This window comes from Cryptococcus neoformans, assembly GCF_000091045.1.
Source record: "Cryptococcus neoformans var. neoformans JEC21 chromosome 3 sequence".
NCBI classification, from domain to species: Eukaryota; Fungi; Basidiomycota; class Tremellomycetes; order Tremellales; family Cryptococcaceae; genus Cryptococcus; species Cryptococcus deneoformans.
The window spans coordinates 272,501-290,000 of record NC_006685.1 but is presented as its reverse complement, the minus strand read 5'-3'; the positions used below and the strand labels follow the sequence as shown (position 1 = coordinate 290,000).

General features: G+C 49.0%; 6 protein-coding genes and 1 non-coding gene across 7 annotated transcripts in view; 3 read left to right on the top strand and 4 right to left on the bottom strand.

Moving 5' to 3' along the window:
- CNC00980 (expressed protein) overlaps window positions 1-280 on the bottom strand; it is a 914-nt gene extending 634 nt beyond the window's left edge. The window contains exon 1 of the mRNA XM_569416.2: window positions 1-280. This exon is cut by the window's left edge and continues 156 nt beyond it. The gene's annotated coding sequence lies outside the window, so the exon portion shown is untranslated.
- Window positions 281-429: 149 nt separating this feature from the next.
- On the top strand, window positions 430-1,959 carry CNC00970 (conserved hypothetical protein). Its single transcript, XM_569414.2, has 5 exons — window positions 430-696; window positions 775-939; window positions 992-1,119; window positions 1,175-1,347; window positions 1,402-1,959. The coding sequence occupies exons 1-5, from the start codon at window positions 558-560 to the stop codon at window positions 1,775-1,777; spliced, it is 981 nt and encodes a 326-aa protein (XP_569414.2). The 5' UTR covers window positions 430-557; the 3' UTR covers window positions 1,778-1,959.
- Window positions 1,960-2,132: 173 nt separating this feature from the next.
- Window positions 2,133-3,523, top strand: CNC00960 (late endosome to vacuole transport-related protein, putative). The gene is made up of 6 exons (XM_569412.2): window positions 2,133-2,439; window positions 2,628-2,713; window positions 2,774-2,865; window positions 2,924-3,038; window positions 3,091-3,208; window positions 3,268-3,523. The coding sequence occupies exons 1-6, from the start codon at window positions 2,262-2,264 to the stop codon at window positions 3,339-3,341; spliced, it is 663 nt and encodes a 220-aa protein (XP_569412.1). The 5' UTR covers window positions 2,133-2,261; the 3' UTR covers window positions 3,342-3,523.
- Window positions 3,524-3,547: 24 nt separating this feature from the next.
- Window positions 3,548-8,445, bottom strand: CNC00950 (conserved hypothetical protein). Its single transcript, XM_569410.2, has 6 exons — window positions 8,018-8,445; window positions 7,088-7,969; window positions 6,691-7,035; window positions 6,411-6,635; window positions 6,181-6,357; window positions 3,548-6,127 (listed from the first exon to the last, which is right to left on the bottom strand). The coding sequence occupies exons 1-6, from the start codon at window positions 8,279-8,281 to the stop codon at window positions 3,686-3,688; spliced, it is 4,335 nt and encodes a 1,444-aa protein (XP_569410.1). The 5' UTR covers window positions 8,282-8,445; the 3' UTR covers window positions 3,548-3,685.
- A 316-nt stretch (window positions 8,446-8,761) lies between these two features.
- CNC00940 (vacuolar membrane protein, putative) lies at window positions 8,762-15,113 on the top strand. The gene is made up of 10 exons (XM_024656678.1): window positions 8,762-9,015; window positions 9,071-9,864; window positions 9,916-10,273; window positions 10,325-11,053; window positions 11,102-12,754; window positions 12,805-13,136; window positions 13,186-13,645; window positions 13,693-13,821; window positions 13,870-14,332; window positions 14,380-15,113. The coding sequence occupies exons 1-10, from the start codon at window positions 9,000-9,002 to the stop codon at window positions 15,077-15,079; spliced, it is 5,634 nt and encodes a 1,877-aa protein (XP_024512355.1). The 5' UTR covers window positions 8,762-8,999; the 3' UTR covers window positions 15,080-15,113.
- On the bottom strand, window positions 15,098-15,973 carry CNC00935 (hypothetical protein). Its single transcript, XM_024658924.1, has 3 exons — window positions 15,829-15,973; window positions 15,524-15,777; window positions 15,098-15,469 (listed from the first exon to the last, which is right to left on the bottom strand). The coding sequence occupies exons 1-3, from the start codon at window positions 15,892-15,894 to the stop codon at window positions 15,136-15,138; spliced, it is 654 nt and encodes a 217-aa protein (XP_024514263.1). The 5' UTR covers window positions 15,895-15,973; the 3' UTR covers window positions 15,098-15,135.
- A 1,243-nt stretch (window positions 15,974-17,216) lies between these two features.
- CNC00930 lies at window positions 17,217-17,298 on the bottom strand. Its single transcript has one exon. It is a non-coding gene; the product is annotated as a tRNA-Gln (tRNA).
- Window positions 17,299-17,500: the final 202 nt, after the last annotated feature.

The window sequence follows — 17,500 nt, the reverse complement described above, 5'->3', positions numbered from 1 at the left end:
AATAAATGATTATATTCGTTGGGTGTCAACTGAAGGAAGAGAAGCAGAAGCAAGAAGAAACGTATGATCTTTTTAATTGATATATGACTACTAGAACAGTACGCACTTCTGTTACTATATTTCAGAACGGTGCGTCATCTGGCTGCTAGTGTGATAGAGTAAATAAATGAACCGGAAGGGGCTTTTTTCTTGGTGCGGCCGCTCGCCGCTCTTCTTCACCCTGGCACCACCCTTTTGCTGCTGTACAATGTGCAATGGGCTCAGACGCTGGATGGCGGCATCATTCGGAGCAAAAAGAAGCAAGAGAGCCAGGGATCTCACCAACTGATCCGCCACCTCCATCAGCACCATCCCCCCGTCCGTCGGCGGGCGTCCTACAGCATTCGTCCAAAGAAGGCCCACGCAAAAGAGGCCTATGACGTCAGCTCACAACAAATAATGCAGCTCTGGTAGTCACGTTCACCATTCGTCGTCGCTGTCCTCTCGTTGAAACAGGGATCACGCGTCTCTCGTGCATCCATGAGCCAAGCATCAAAGGTATATGAGAAACATCTGTAATGGTTACAACAGCAATGTCGATCCCCCTCCCAGACACATCATCAGTCCCTTCTCATGCTCTGGACGCCCTTCAAGAAGACGCCCTTCTACCGATATGTAAAACGTGTGGAACGCAGTACCCTTCTCCTCGTGATGATTGTTCGTTAATACTTCTATTTATAAGCTCTCGTGTCCTCCTCTTGTCTACATTCAAACATCTAACAGGCAGTTCCTCAGGTCCGATATGTGAAGATCCGAGGCAATGGGTCCCGGCAAGCGGACAGGCGTGGACGTCGCTCGCCGATCTGGGGTCAAAGTCCAAACACTCCCTTTTGCCTGACAAGGAAGATGTCAGAATCTCCCATATTGTCACTGAGCCAGCATTTGCCATTGGCCAAACGCGTGAGCTTTTCCATCTGTCATACCAAAAGGCGAATCATTGACGAGAAGCCAGCGTTTTTAATAGAAACGGCAGGAGGATCATATATTTGGGAATGCTCGGCATTTCTTTCACTGGGACTCATCGGACATCTGTCGGAGCTTAAGAAACCTCTGAAGGCTATGGCAATTTCTCATCCTCATGTAGATGGCACTTTTGTCAAGAGTATCCGCTCGAGCGCTGATTGTGGTCTATCAGTTCTTCTCCTCATCTTTGACGTGGTCACGTGCCCTCAACATTCCACTCTACATCTGTGCCGCTGATAAGGAATGGTATAGTCGAATCGGAGATCTCAAGGACAGCGATGATGTGAGACTCTGGTCAAGAGAAACGGAACTTGGTCCAGGGGTCAAGCTCGTTCAGTGTGGCGGGTGAGCAGGTTGCTTCTTCACACTGATGATAGTTGACGAATGATGATATTCAAGGCATTTTCCCGGATCATGCGTTTTTTATTGGGACCGCCTCTCCGAACCGCCTCCTTCTCCTTCTAATCTCCCTACTAAACCAACTCCTGTATCCGGCATAATCTTCACCTCTGATACGCTCATGGTACAGCCTAATCAAACTCACTTTACTTTTGCATGGTCTATACCCAACATGATTCCCATGCGTCCTAAAGCTGTCCTGAGAATTAAGGAGAGTTTGAAGGGGGTAGAGTACAGCCAGGCGACGAGTAGCTGGCCGGAAAGATGGATTCGGGAAGACGCCAAAAAAGCGTTGGAAGAGAGTGTTGTAAGATATCTCGGGGCCGAAGGGTGGAGATTTGAAGGAGATAGCCTGTTCGAGCTCGTCACCCAATAATTATCTTCTTTTTCTCAATGTGACTGAAGCAGATCTTGGAATTGAGATCCTGCTTGAGACAAAATTGGGATGGTGAGTCGGTGTCAACGTTGCCAGGTCGTGTGCCTATGTATCATTCGATTAATCAAGGTTACTGAGAAGGATGAATGCAATCGTTATGATTTTTGACGTGTCCTGCCCAACATAGTCTTGAATAAGCAATCATAGGTAGGACGCTCCAATCATATGCATGCTTTCCATCTCTTTCTCTGCGTTGGTCTTCTCTTTCTTCCAATATTAACTGCAAAGTCCCGAGACATTATCAGGCTCACTAAATAAAGAGAAAGAATTTGATTCCGCCGCTATCATGACGATCTGCTTGTCTGTTGTGCGGTCTGTCGTCCAGTGGCCACTCACAACAAACAGCAATCGCAGATTCTCCAATCCCCCCTCCCCCATACACACTCTACAATTCCCGAATCATATACATATTGTTTCAATCACAATGTCAGGGTGGATGTCCTACTTCACAGGTCGCAAAGACACTCGAGAATCAGCTCGAGATGCCATTGTCGGCCTGCGCCAACAATTATTGATGCTCGAAAAGAAGGAAGAGTTTTTGCAGAAGAAGATTGAAGAGGAGATGAAGAAAGCGAAGGCTAATGCTACCGGCAACAAGAGATGTGAGTTGTGTTTGATCAATTTGAGCGACATCGCTCGGTTTGAGGATTCGGCCAGCAGGAGCGAGCGGAATATGGACAATGAGAACGCGAGGCGAAAGCGATTAATTGTGATTTGGAAGACAAGCGTTGAATAGGGGCAGGGAATATGAAGACCTTAAGCTTTAGTTGCTGACGTTGTCTTTCTTCAGTGGCTATGGCGGCTCTTAGACAGAAGAAGGCACACGAGAACGAACTTGATAGGATCGCCGGCACAAGATTGACACTTGAGACTCAGGTGAGTGAAGATTAATTTCTATACGATGGATCCAATGTGACATTTATTCTCTCTTGACAGGTGAACGCTATAGAATCAGCGAACTTGAATGCGGAGACAATGGTGGCAATGAAGAAGGGTGCGGATGCTCTCAAGGGTATCCACAGCAATCTGTGCGTCTGTCTGGGACCAATCAATGACTGTAAGGCGGAATGCTTATGTTCATTACAGTACGGCCGAGGGTGTCGATGCTACAATGGACAAAATCAGGGAGCAAATGGACCTTACCAACGACATTTCCGATGCCATTTCCAACCCCGTGGGCATGGGTATTGTTCTTGACGAGGTAAGACAGGTGTATGCGTTTTTTGAGTTTCTGCTTACTTTACACGTATCAGGATGATCTTAAAGAAGAATTGGAGGCTCTCGAACAAGAACAGCTTGATGACCGGCTTGCAGGGGCAGACCGTGTCCCAAGTCACCTTCCTGCGTCACCCGTCGGGCAAACGACAGGACGTAAGTCCTTCATTGTTCATCCGTTAGTTTGGGAGTCGCTGACAGTTATAACTTTGTAGGAGCCGCAGTGGAAGAAGATGAGGATGACGAAGAAGCCCAGCTTCGTAAACTCCAGGCTGAGCTTGCCATGTAACATCTCGTCTTCTATACGGACCATAGTCACTCCCTCCACATCAGACCTCACGGCGCTTCTTGCACCCATGCCGCAGTATCCGTCTTTCCATCTTTTACGATGTTGTTTCCTTCCTGGTTTGAGTGATCTTCTGGCTCTTCCATATAGAGCATGTAATAATATATCACGATTTGCATATGCCGCTGAAAGTTGTCACAAAATGAAGTCGCATACTGTCTATAATACAATGACATGGAGGGTATTTACTCCCGGACTTGCATTGAGGGATATATAGAAGACCTAAACTAATAACGGCTCCTTGGCTCTAATACTTCCGTTGCCTCCACTCCGATTCTACATCCACTCTAGAATCTTCCGATGGAACCGTCACAGGGCGGTGGGGGCGTGAGGGGAAACAATGACTGCCTCCGAGTGGGCGTCAGTCCTCCCAGCCCCATCCCCAGCTGGCCATCCATGCTACTCCTCCCTATAACTTTCTTTTCTTCAAATCTCTCAAGGCTAATCGTTCCCAATCTATTCCCAAACCCGCCTATCATCCCTTTCGTACCCAGTATGTTCAGCCCCACGACTTCAACATAGCCTAGCGACTCATATGTGGGCACAGCGAATGAACCCACCCGCTCTGGAAAGCTCGCTCGCCCATTTAGACTCAAAAGTCTTTCAGTTCTTCTATCACGCATCGACACAACTCCATTGGTGCTTCCGCCTCCAGATGCCTGCCCTCGGATAGTACAATCAGCCTCGAATGTTCGCCGTTGAAGCTCTGACAAGTCAATGCTATCCACGACCAAGCCGGCCATGTCCCATGGTGCGGTCATGTCTACGCTCCAGACCTGCCATTGCGCATCGTCGATGCCTTCCCGCCCTCTCCTGACACCTACTAGCACATCCCCATCGAGTATCGCCCAGCCGCCATCGCTCGCGCCTTGAGCACTGATGCCCCCCAGAGATGTTACTTCCATGTCACCACTTGGTGAGACCAGGCCGCTGCCTCCACCTATGCTAGACAAGGCAGAGCGATCGTGAGGAGAGGATATTATTTTGAGAGAATCATCTTCTCTATGAAAATTGCTCGATCGGCGAGCAGAGCCGTGGGAGGAAAGCGGAAATTCGCCGTTTGAGACAGGAGAGAGTAGAGAGATTGACTTATGAGGGGATGATCCAGGTGTAGGGCGCTGGCGAAAGGTAACAGGAGGGACGATAAGAGAATTGGGTTTACTACGCTGTGGCGAGTCCGAGCGATGCATGAGAGCAGGGACATCATCGGCAGACGATACCCGTCGTGTACAACGGCAGAATGTCGGGATTGAAGTACGAGGCGCGATACGATCGATGGACACTTGGGACGAAGTTGACGAGATGATTGCGTAACCCTCCGCAGACTGAAGGCCACACCCTAAACACTTCATGCTTGAAGGCCTTACAAGCTGGATCTTGCGCACACCTTCTATAGACGAACCTTGCGGCATCAATTCCAGCTGACCGTGTGATTCATCATAGATCGTGATATTACCAGAGCGACGGCCGACAGCAAAGACACCCGGCAACTCGGCGTTGAGGGGTGAAAGAGCAGTAACACGGTCTTCGCCGGGAAGATCAGCAATAAGAGAGGACGATACCCATCCGAATGTAGATTTTCGCCAGATGTCAATGTCATGTTGTCTAGCGATTAGGATGCTTACGGAGCCGCCAATTTCTCTCATGAAAAGGACTCGACAAGATGAATAGGCACCCCTATCCTGTGCAGGAATGACCACCTTGGCGTCCATCTCGGTTAAGGCCATAACGGAACCGTCCCCATATCCGATCATGATAGAAGTTGCCTTGCGCGCTTCCTCAGTCGCCGGTTCATTAGCCGTGAAAGGGTCATCGACATTGGGGGCAGTTTCATCGAACGCTATTCCCAAAATCTTCGCGGTGAAGGTTTGCTCAGGCTTCCGAACTTGCAGGGGCACAACCGCACCCTCTCTGGGCACTTCCCATATCTGTACCACTGCCATGTTGGTACACACTGCAACATGCTGGCCATCCTCGCTCACAGCAGCTGCAACAATAGCGTCTCCACCATCTAGTCCACCCGTTGGCAGAGGTTCGCGAGTTCCACTTCCAGGGGTATCTAAAAACCTCCAAAGACATACGGAGTTATCAATGGCCACTGATATAGCAATGCGTCCGTCAGAGCTCGATGCGATGACATCCACATCGGCTTCATGGCTGCACGGTAGCATTCGTGCTCGGAGACAGTTCAACAAACCGCTAGCATTCTTTGTCGACCCCCGGAAGTCAGACTCATCCTCATGCGCGTCACCCATCCTCCCTAGTCGGTTCCGTTGAGCGTCAAGGAGATCAGCATCTTTGAGCAGGTACAGCAAAAGCGCATACAAGGCGCCAGCTGTAATCGCCTGTGGAAGAACCAGCACCTTGAAGATGTAGAAAAGAGCTTTCAGTCGAGGGATAAGGAGACGGCTGGCTGGAAGTGAGAGTTTGCGAATGTCTCCTGGTCGCATAGAATGCCCAAATTTGGGAAGTACAAGTATCGAAGCGGGGGGGACGATGACATGTGCGAACGGCCATCCTTCTGGGTTGAGGGCGCGCCAAAGTTTTTCCGCAGACGACAACACGGAAATTGCTTCAGGGGTACTAACGAAAGGAGAGGCCGTTGGAGTGGGGACACTGACAGAAGTAGATCGGGCAGTAGGTGTATATCCGTAAAGACTAGCAGTGGTGTTGAGGGGTGAACGATGACGTTCAGTCAACCAATATAGAAGTCCCACAGTAAAAAGCAACTATATCAAATGTCTCAATCAGCTATGTTTAATACTTAAACTGAGGGGCTTACTAGTAACAAACTTCCACTTTTAGTTGTCCTAGCCCTCAGCATATTTCGCCATAGGAATCCTTGATTTTCATTCTGAGCATCTTTTTCCCCCGTAGATTCCACCGGTGAAACCATGCCGACCTTGTTAGACGCCAAAACATCCGCTAGCTCGAGTCTCTGCGCATCGATAGACAAGACCTATGACCCGCTATTTAGCACCATCCTTATCTTTATGTCTTATCTCGACTTACAGTCAAGAAGAATGTGTGAAGCATGAACCAATCGGTCACGATCACAACAGCCGCAAAAAGACAAAACTCTCTAACAGGCTGAAGGTTGACACAGAGCCAGACAACACTCAGGATACCAAGATCCGTTAGGGAAGTGAGTGCAATGGTAGTTCCAACTTTGCTCAGACCAAGCCCTATTCTTACGGGAACCGAATGAGTGAAGGGTATTGAGAATATAGCTTGCGTCTAAGTTGTGTCAATGGAATCTTTTGATGCACTGATGCAGGGAACAAGCACTCACGAGGGTCGACATGTTCTCCGCACCAACTACAACAATGACGAAAGGTAAGACGTATGTCGGCAAACTACTTTCCGCATGAGGTACACCCCACCCATTCCAACCTAGAAGGGCCAGGATACTGAAAGACATAACCGATGAACAGCACAGTTGCACGACGCCAGTAAAAGCAAGACCAAATCGGGAATGGGCTTTGGAGGCGTTGGAGAGTTGAACGATAAGCGTGGTGAAAAGTATAACGTAAAGAACGATGATTATCGGGGGAGGCGACGATGAAAAGATTTTAGAACGGTCAGATGAAATCGGACCAGTTAAGTTTGGTTGTTGAGAAAGAGGGGAAGAAGCGTACTGTGCCGAGAATTAGCGTGATTGTAACAATTCGAGCGGAGAAGTGCTTTACAGAAATAAACCATTCGCCAATTTGATCACCGACTCTCGGTCCTTTGGCCTCCACAAATACTTCTCCTTCTACTTCTTTCGCAACATCCGACATGGCGCTCTGCCACCGTTGTTCAAATGCCGAGGTTGAATTTTGCGGTACATGGAACAACGCTGCAAAAGTGTGATAGATGTTGTCTGGGTTGGGAGACCGTCCTAAAGGTACGCTATCCGGTGAGGCTGACACTCCATGGTCAAAATGAACGAAGCCGGACATTGATATTGGTATCGCGGAATCGAAAGCGTCTGGAGAAGGCGTCAGGACATAGCAGGGCGGGGGCTCTGAGTCAACACCGTCCCCTCTGACAGAAGTTGACGATTTGAGCTGACGGACGCATCTCTGTCTGTTAGAAGGAATTTGTCTCTCCCAATTTTCGGCCACATTTTGTACCAGCTTTAAGAGGTGGTGATCTCTCTCTTCCCACTTCCGCTCGCCATCCTCAATGTGTCGATCGAGGACGTCCTCGACATCAGCCCATCCAATCCGCATAACCCAGACCTGATCATTTTGTCCTTCGCCTATTTCTTTCGCGCCAGGTATGGCCCTTGTTGCTGTCCATCCGTCATCCTCCCGTTCCCGAGTACCGCTGCCCCACCAACCAGCCCACGTCAAACGGGGTAGTAAAGGCGGAGCTGAGGGGAAAAGACGCCCTAAAGTAGAGAAAGATAGCGGATGATCCACATTTGTACGATACGGCGATGTAACATCATTGTCCAAAGGTGGCCAGTGAGCGTCCTGAACAGCACGTGGGCTCGGCGGAGGAAATCTTTTCGGGAGATACAGCGCCAGGGAAGGGTAAAACAAATTGGTCATGACAAGACAGTCAATGAGAAGTGTTCGTATCTTACACGAATCAGCATGGCATCATTATATATACTTCTGTTCACCCACTTGATTTCTTGCACAATGCTCGCCAAACTTGCGGAAAGCCTCTGTAACCAACCCTTTCCTCCATCTGAGCTTTTTCGACTTGCTGGCGACCCTCTGTTTCCGCGGCGCTGATCTTGGCAACGGTCGACAATCACTAGATAAATGGTTAGAGTGATATCGTAATCCATTGTCGAGTCTGTGTCTTGCTCTCGAGTTGGCAGAGCCAGCATGGGCGGTTGACGAGGACGCGATTGCGTTTGGCGTTTCCGATGATACGAACGACATTGCTGAAGTGGAGAATAGGTTGACATAGAATGGTGGAATATGCTTTATGCTTTCAAAGGACAGCCATCGTTGATTGTGTTAGCCTGAGAGTTAAGGATGGATTATTGTGTTTTCCTTCTCTTCGTCCTTCCTTCCTACCTGCTGCTTGGCTGTCTCGCACAATACTCCTCCCGTTGGATTCGCGCTTCTCGGGGACGCTCCTCGGCTTCGCCTTCGCATGCCGGCGATGTCGTCGCCGTTTTTGCATCACTCAGCGTTATTAATTATTATTAAGTCGTATCCCTCGGGGGCATTTTGGCTTTCCTTTTTTAATTACTTAATTATTTTTTGTTGATCCGTCGGCCTGCTGTGCATCTGGGTGCATCTTGCCTCTTTCTTTTTTATTGGAGGAAACTAATTATGCACCCATTTTAGAGACCGTTGCGGTGGAGGTCGACACGACCGATATGAGTTTATTATGTTAGTACGCTCCTACGTACGTACCATATCTACATCAATATGTGGAACGAATAGAGCAACACACCACCACATCCAACGGACACCAGGGAGACCATTTCAATAAAGTTTCAAGGGAAGAGAACAGCCGCGTTCCAGCTTGGACATCAATAATCATTCTGTAACGGATGGCCAGCCCACGCTAGTTATTTCTCGGAAGCTCGCGGGTTGCCCGACCCAACCAATCCTTTTATCGCACAGTAACTTACCAAATCCCATCCACATGCCTCCTCCTCCTAGTAAGTACGCTTGCAAGATATTAAGTGAACTCGTAATGAATGTTGTACAAAATAGCCCCCGAGATGTCAAAACCACCGAGGTCCCGTGCAAGGTCTTCGACTATAGTAGGAACTGGACCTCTTCCTCCTGGGAGTGTACAAGCAGGTCCGCCGGCCATTGACGTCGCGGCATCTTCTTTTAGAGTAACGACTAATCCGCAAACATCTGCCGCCACAGAAGCACTGTCGAGCTTGGCCGGAAGCATCAGAAGGCCTAAGTTTCGAGAAACAAGCGCGGACCATGCACGAACAACATCATGGCCAAGTCCACCTCAACCAGTCATCATTTCCATGCCTTCCGCTCCTGCCGTACCTACGAAAGGTAGCATGGAAGGGGGGGTGTTGGATCTGTCACTCTTAAACAAAGACAGAGATAATGTTGCATTACTTCTATACACCTACAAACCCCTACTCAACAATACGGGTGCGAGTGCCAACCCTGCCCATCCTTCACTCTTGCCGTCCGCCGCTGCCTCTCCTAACGCTCCTTCGTCCCAAGTCATTATCAACTACGCAGCCTTGCCGTGGAATGTTCAGCCAGGAGATTATCTTGAAATCCGTCAAATAAACCGAACACAACCTAAAGTTCCCACTGCTTCTACACGTATTCAGGGAATGGAGGGAGAAAAGCCACAAAAAATCAAAAGGCCCCCGGCTCTAGAAGATGTGAAGACTGGTAAGGGAAGAGAAGGCTATGTTTTCAGACTTGGGGAAGATAGTCCCACAGCAAATATACATCAAATACAGGTACCTGACTCGGTCGCGACTGCCTTTGGTTTTCAAAATAGATTAGAAGTGGAAGTCCGAAGAGTGAGTCCTCATTTCGGTTAATCTATTCGCAATCTGTCTAACAGGATTTAGATCCACGACAAGGAGTCTAGCCATGCGGACTACATCGAGTTTTACTTTTCCCAGTATCTTGGTCGAGCCGACATGTGGCGTCTTGGTATGTCCCTTGAGGGCACCACCTTGCATGTGGGCGAAAAGGTTTCTCTTGCTGGAGGGGCTGTTCGAGCGGAGGTTAATTTTATCATCCGTGATGAGAAGTCCAAGGACGGCATCGCCAAACCCAAGAGGTACTCCAGCGGCATTGTTACTGCCAAGACAAAGACCATTTTTAGAAGTAAGAGTGCACAAGTGTATTTGTTTATCCAGCTTTGTGAGGAGACCTGGCAGTTTGATGAAGATGGAGAGAGGTATGTCGAGAAAGTGGTCCATGGTGAGTTTCATCCCCCCTTCATACAGAACAAATCGACTGAGATGATACCAGGTTACCTACCAGAGCTTTTTGCCCGCTGGGCTGACAAAGGTACTTCTCATGTTGTAACCATCATTTTTTTCGCCCGCATCTTTTACCGCGATGACGAGGTCGATTACCTTCGCAAACATGACATGGTCGATATGCTGAGCCAAGACTATTCCGGCCAATGGTATAAAGATTTTTTCAAGGTCGCTGTCGACCTTGAGCGGCGAAACGATTGGATGAGCTCTCTACCTGAGATCAAGAGGCAATTGGAAAGAAGTGAAAGAGAGATACTTCTCGATTACCACCTAAGACTGCTGAAAGCCAAAGGTGCTGCTGAAGAAGAAATAAAAATCGTCGGCAAATGGTGTTTCGCCTACCAAGGTAACGTCCTCGAAGCCATCAATCTCGCCCTCAATCCTTTCGACGAGCACTATGTTGATCGTGATCTCTCTCGTACCGGTCTGTCCATTACAGTCGTGACCCCAGGTACCGGCCACTTTGCGGTCGATAAGAATCTGCTACGTTTGACAACGGAAAGGATGGTCGACCACGGTATGAGCGTCGACTTTGTCTGCCTTACCAAGATGCCACTGCATAGTGTACCGCTTTTCAGTTATGTGTCGCATAGGCCCAAAGGACCTGTCCAGCACGAAGACGGAATAGGTGCAAAGGCAAAACCCGTAGTTCCGGATTTGCTGTACTTCGACGCTAATTTGTCGCAAGTCAAGGATATCGAGCTTGCCGACTGCTATTGTAAGTTCTCCATGTCTGGCGCCCAAAATATATACTGATAAGTTCTAGCTCTGCCATCGTGGGTCAGCACATCTTTCTATGCCGTAACGCATGACAAGCCTTTCCGCGAAGACCGATTTGTCGCCCGCTGCAAGATGTACGACATCCAGATGCTCGGTATCTTAGACCATAACCTTACGACTGTCACGGTCCCCCTTCTCAATGTCGACGATACACCCATGCCTCGTCGGCCGCTTACAGTCGATGATAGAAAGGCCATCAGGGACTCGTTTGACCAATCCATCTTCAGTGGGATTTCTGATCTAGTCAAGACAGGATCTTCGCCTCTTGACTCTGCGCCGGCAAGTGTCACGGCTAGCTATCAGTCCGCCAGATTGCTGGCCGAAAAAGCCAAAGAGAGGACTAGCTCCATGTCATTGTCGAAACCAAGAGGATCGGACATTGCCAACTCATCCCGGTTATCACCGATTAAGGCAACGAGTGAATCTGATAACATTGATTTGGGCAAAAAAACGACACCCAGGAGTCCCTCCCCAGAGCCATCGTCATTGTCATTGAGAAGGGGCTCAAGAAGGTCGCTGTCGCCGACCAAAATGACTCAACTTGCTCACACATCTGCCGTTACGAACGAATTGAATAAAGACTCGCCATCTTTACTTAAAAATAGCCGCCCCGGATCCCCTATCACTATGGCACGTTCCATTTCACCCGTTCCGCCTCTCCCTCCCACAAGAGAACAAGGCGATTCACCCTTGTCTCCTGTTGACTCTTTGCCCCTTTCTGCTTCTGTCGAGCGAAGTCCATCTCCCTCTCGAAGGTCAGTCAGGTCGAATATGACTGATCGCGAACACCTAGGCTCCGGGGCCTCAACGCCAAAGGGCACCCCTGCAAAAAGCCTCAGGAGCCAGCCTAGTAAAGGCTTTATTCCAAGCTGGGTACTCAATAGTTTTAAGCCACTGCTGTCAACCTCCAAACCAAGTTTTGCCGTACCCGCAATGGAAAATGTGGCGAGAACAGACGTCGCGACTGGTGATGACAATAGACCCAGTTCACCTTCTCCTTCTGTTGGATCACTTAGGGGAAGACCATCGAAAGGAGGACCTAACCCGAAGCCAATCATCACACCCAGTACCCCTTCTCCTTCTCGTAGCCAAAAACCGCCTTTCAAACCTGCGAAGATTATCCAGACACAGCCTCATACCCAAGCGCAAGGCACACAACCTTTACCCATTGCAGCTCCCCCAGCTTCTCGTTTACCCTCGCAGAGTGAAGAAGATGCCATTTCGCGATCCTTCCGCAATAAGGGGCATGGTTTATCACGCTCCCACGAAGACTCTTCTCTTCGTGCTCAAAGCAACGCCCTTGTTCAGTCTTCTCGACACTTTACCATCAATCCTTGCAAGCCTTCGGCTGAAACTATCGACCGCGTTCGCGACGCCGGCGGTCGTCGATGGCGATTCGTCCTCCCAAAATTGACTCAACAACATATTGTTCAGTGGCCTAGCCTGATTGCACCCGCATGCCTGCCGTTGACTACAGATTTTTTGCCCGATCAAAAGCAGAGTGATGAGCTGTACACTACGGGAACGTATACTGTACAGTGCTATCTGGAAGACGACCAATTTTTGATCAGAAGTGATGCAGCGGAGACGAATTTGGCGCTGGCAATGATGAGAGAGATGGTGTCGCAGAGACTTTCGCGTAGGTTCGCTTTTGATTATTTAGATGATACATTGACAGCTGTGCGACAGAGAACTTCCAGGTCATCGTTCAACCGCACGAATTGACCGAGCCAGAAAAGCCTCGACCAATGCCCATTCATCTTGAAAAGGACGCTGACATTGGGGTAGAGTTAGTTTCAGGAGGCGCTTCTGAGGTGCTCAAGAAAGGACAGGGGGCAATATGGCTCTCATGGGCTAACCATATTCATCGGCTCTTGTTCCACCCAACAAAGCCTGAAATCGTAGTGCATTGGATGACGCGAAAGATTACACACCAAACTGAATCGGTACAGTGGAAAGGACTTGTGTGGCCAAGCGGGATGAAGGGTTATCAAAAAGCTTCCGCTACGTTTGCATATCCTGTGAGCGTAACGGTTCGTTGCCAGAACAATGCTAATTGAAGAGCGGCAGGATGTTTCGATGAAAATCAATTACAATCATCTCGACCATCTCATCAACGGCGAACGTATCGACTTTGCACCGCTTCGTTACTGGCGAACCCGCTTCATCCTCATTCCATCTGGGCGTGAACCTGTCACTTTCCCTGGTCTCATGCCCAAGAACGAAAACCTCGGATCTAATGATCTTTTGTGGCTGGGAGCACAAAAGGTGATGGAAACCCTCAATCGGTATTTGCTTAAACGACCCGAAGGCACGCCTCAACAAAGGTCCCTCAAGATCGTCGCCACAACATTTGATCCTTCGACATGTGTGTTGGATGAGGAATTGATGATGGACTTGGCCAGACAAATACATGGTGACTCTTCCGGGGATAAGAAGAAAAAGCTCGAGGGTATGACCTTGGCGAATGTGGCAGAACTAATGTGCCAACCGGATAATGGTCTAGTGATCAGGACACGCTGGTGGGAATGTGAGTGTGTTTCAACCTTGTGAATGGCAATTATTGATATGTCATAGCGAGACAACATGTATCGTCTTTCAATGGTTTTGAACTGAGAGAGTGGCTGCAAAATACCTTTGAGGATGTTACTGGCAGAGAGAAGGCACAGGAATGGGCGGCCGAGCTGACTAACAAGGGTTTGATTGGTGCGTGGACTGCTTTCTGTCTGGCATACTTTTCTAACGATTACACAGAACATGTAACCAAGTCGCATGGTTTCCTAGACTACTGGCATTTATATTACCGACTTCGAGAACCCTACAACCACATGTACAGTCATTTGGCCAAGAAGGAAGGCAAGAACAAGTCGTGGTTCTCGACGAGTTCCAAAGGATCTCGTGCAGCGCCTCCAAGCTTGACAAGCTCACAAGCGTCCTCATCTACCGTTATTGCCGCTGCCGTCGCCGATCCCAGTCAAGCTACAGCCGATCTCAATACCTCCCAATCTGGAAAGGATCCATCGGCCGGCGAGCAAGATCAGTCCTCACTGGCTAAGATTTACTTGAAAGTACATAAAGGCGAGCCTAAGCAGGGCGGGAAAAAGAGAAAGATTATGATGACTCAGAAAAGAGTGTTGGATCTTGATCCTAGCCGAAAGAGTGACAGAGCAGAGGTGGCCATCTTGCACGCCGATGTTGTTCACAACGCGAGGAATGCGTGAGTGTCGGTCGTTTGCATCCGATCCAAGGCTGACGATATTTTAGTTTTCACTTTGAGCTTAATTGGCTGGGTGTCACTGCTGCTCTTTTGGAGGAATTGCGTCAAAAACTTTCCGCCCAATCAGAACGCTATGGCCTTCGCTTTGTCGAGACGCCAGTTGAGCAGATTGCAGATATTCCCAAAAAGTGTGCTTATCGTACTCCCATCCCTATCCGCCTTGCACTTGCTCCTCCAGTAATCCCGGACCTTCATACTCGACTGGTCGCGGTTGCTCATGGCACCGGCCAAGCCGAGAATTACTTTGAATATTCAATCCTTACTAAAAAGTTTGGCTTCGTTCTCGACGTCGAAGCTACAGATCGATACCCAGACAACGTCGAGGTCGTATACTCATACCGCAAAGCTGGCGTCAAATACACCTATTCACAATTCTGTCACAAGACAGGATTAGCTTTAGTTCAGTGTGTTGGTGGCGAGGCAGGCTTCTTATGGAGTGACAATCGATTGGTGGTGTCAGCTCCTACCAGGAAGGGAGTAGGAAATAGAGTCGACGAGGCTCGAGCCCTAAGAAAAGAGTTAGAAGACTTCTGTTCAGATGCCGAGCAATTGAGCAAATTTTACGAGGAAGTGCTACCTCCGCCCCCTACCACAGGAGAGAGCACCCCCGAGGAAGGGCAAGAGGAGTTTGAGGCCAAGGATGATGAGGAGGAACAACCTGCCCCACAGGAAAAGACTGAACTTTAGATGGTAGATCCTGTTGTTGTACAATCATGCATGCCCAATTGGTTCCATATATGCGATCATCTACTCTCCTCGGACGATGCCCTCCTACGTCTGGGCGGGCTTCTAGATGGTGATCTCGAAACCGAAGAAGACCTGTTTCTTGACTCGTCATCATCCGAGTCTTTTCGCTTTCGACGGGGAGAAGCAGAGCGACGACGCGGGGATGAGCTAGACGAAGATGAAGAATATCGGCGTCGTCGGCGGGCAGACGCAGAACGATGACGGGTGGAAGAGCTCGACGAAGACGACGAAGACGATGAATATCGCCGTCGTCGACGGGCTCGAGATCGCGAACTATCGGAGCTAGAGCTGGAATCTGAGCCGGAAGCTGAGTCGGATTCGGAAGAGGAGCTACACCATGAATTATAAGCATTGTGTTTGTAATATGTATCTACGCAAACTGACCTGTTTCTCCTTTTCCTTCCCTTGTTATTTGCTCTCTTTGCCTCTTCTTCCCTCTTTTTCCTGTCTTCCTCTTTAGCAGCCAGAATCTTGTCTGCAACTCCTTTGCCTGAAGTCTTGAATTCATCCGGAGTCTCAACACTAGGCTTGTCACGCCCTATAGCCCCCATTTCAAGTTGCTTGGTTCGTGATGGGCGAGGAACATAGGGCATAGGATTTTTACATTGGTAGGTGTAGTGTCCAAACTTCAAGCATTTCTGAGTGAAAGGTTAGCTGATCGATTTACCACGGCTAGCTGGCTGACGCACCTGGCATCGAGTGTTTGAAGATGCTCTGTTGGGGTTCTGAAGCTGCCGGGGTCCGCCTCTGAACATTTTGTGTAAGTTTCACGATAAACGTGATGTAAGATAAAAAAAAAGGAATGGTAAAACGTGATTGTGGGTCTCAGATGTCAATGAAGAGTGACGCAAAGAGCATGGAACAAATAAAGACCTCAGCAATAATTATCTATCGGAGTACTCGTGCTCACGTAATTCTCGGACGCACGACAATCTCGGACGTATCACACAACTACGAGTACTCTTCTATTGCTGTATTTCACCATGAGTTATCCTATTTACATCACAACCAATACATGTACAGCTACATAAGTCTAGGGTGCCTGATGGGCCCGGAGTGCATGGATCAGCGGGCATTTGACTCCGTCCCGCTGCGTCTGACACGAGCAATACGACTGCGTTTCCTCCTAGCCTCTTCTTCTTCCTCCGCTTTCCTTACAGCAAGCTCCTCAGCATGCTCTTCCTGATGTAATGGGTCACAGAGTTGACCTTCAGGGCACCTCTGCCTCTTACTCCCCCGAGTAGCTTTGTCAAGCGCCTGGGCGGCCTTGGCATTCGCCAACTCCTTCTCCAGAAGCGCCTTCTTCACCATCAGCTGCTCAGTGGCTTTTTCAAGCTTAAGCATGGCTGCGAACGAGCCAAATTTCCCCTGTCGGACAGCACGATTGTTCGCGCGAAGGGTGCGGAGATTGTGTGGGGCGAGAGGGCCCTCAGTGGCAAGTTGAGGGGGAGGAGTGCTCGGGTGTACGCGGGTGTGACGGTCATAGAGGGATGACTTTGCGACGCCGTATAAATCTGCGACTTTCTGATAGCTTTCACGGGGGTTGTTTATCTTGTGCTCAAGTGCGAGGGTCATAGAATCGGTCATTGTGGAGATATGAGTGTTAATGATATGTACGGTATAGCGACGTTTGACGTTCGAAATTGCCGTGTGTCCGAGAATTATGTGAGCACAATTACAGTTACATATCTCCAATAATTATTATAAGTGGTAGAACGGAAGTAAGTGCTCTTTGGTCCGCTGCGGCATCTCCAGAAAATCATAACAATTCACTGCTTCTCTGATGCCTAGTCAAATGTTCTGGACCGATTCCTCCGACAGAGTCTAGGGATCGTAATCGCTTGTTACCCATGAAACTTCTTGTAAAACACGAGCAATTACTGGAGGCAAAAAATCGTAACACACATTTTCGCAAAACGGACGAACGCTGCTGCTATACCTCCTCCTATGGGGGGGGGAAGGCACACAGATTTATATCATGGAAGTCCCACGACGGTGCTCTGAAAGCAAATTCTGAAAATCCAAAGGCTGCAAGCAAGGCTTTGAACGGGGGCAAAGATAGAAGAAAAAAAATAGAAGGCGCTACTGGGGATCGAACCCAGGTTGCTCGGACATGATTAAATCAAAACCGAACGTCCTAACCACTAGACGATATCGCCTCGTGTATTTTGCTCGCAGCATAATCATATATCATGCTTACATAGGCTCAAACCCCTGAACCTGCACGGAAGCAGGTCCGGTTGCTGGCGGGTAAACTAATTTACGCAGAACTTCGCATTTTGCTACCGTTCTTCCCGCGTTGCACTCATTTCAGAGTTCCTATTGGTCCAGAGGTCGCTCGGTGGCAGAGCGGCGCCGAAG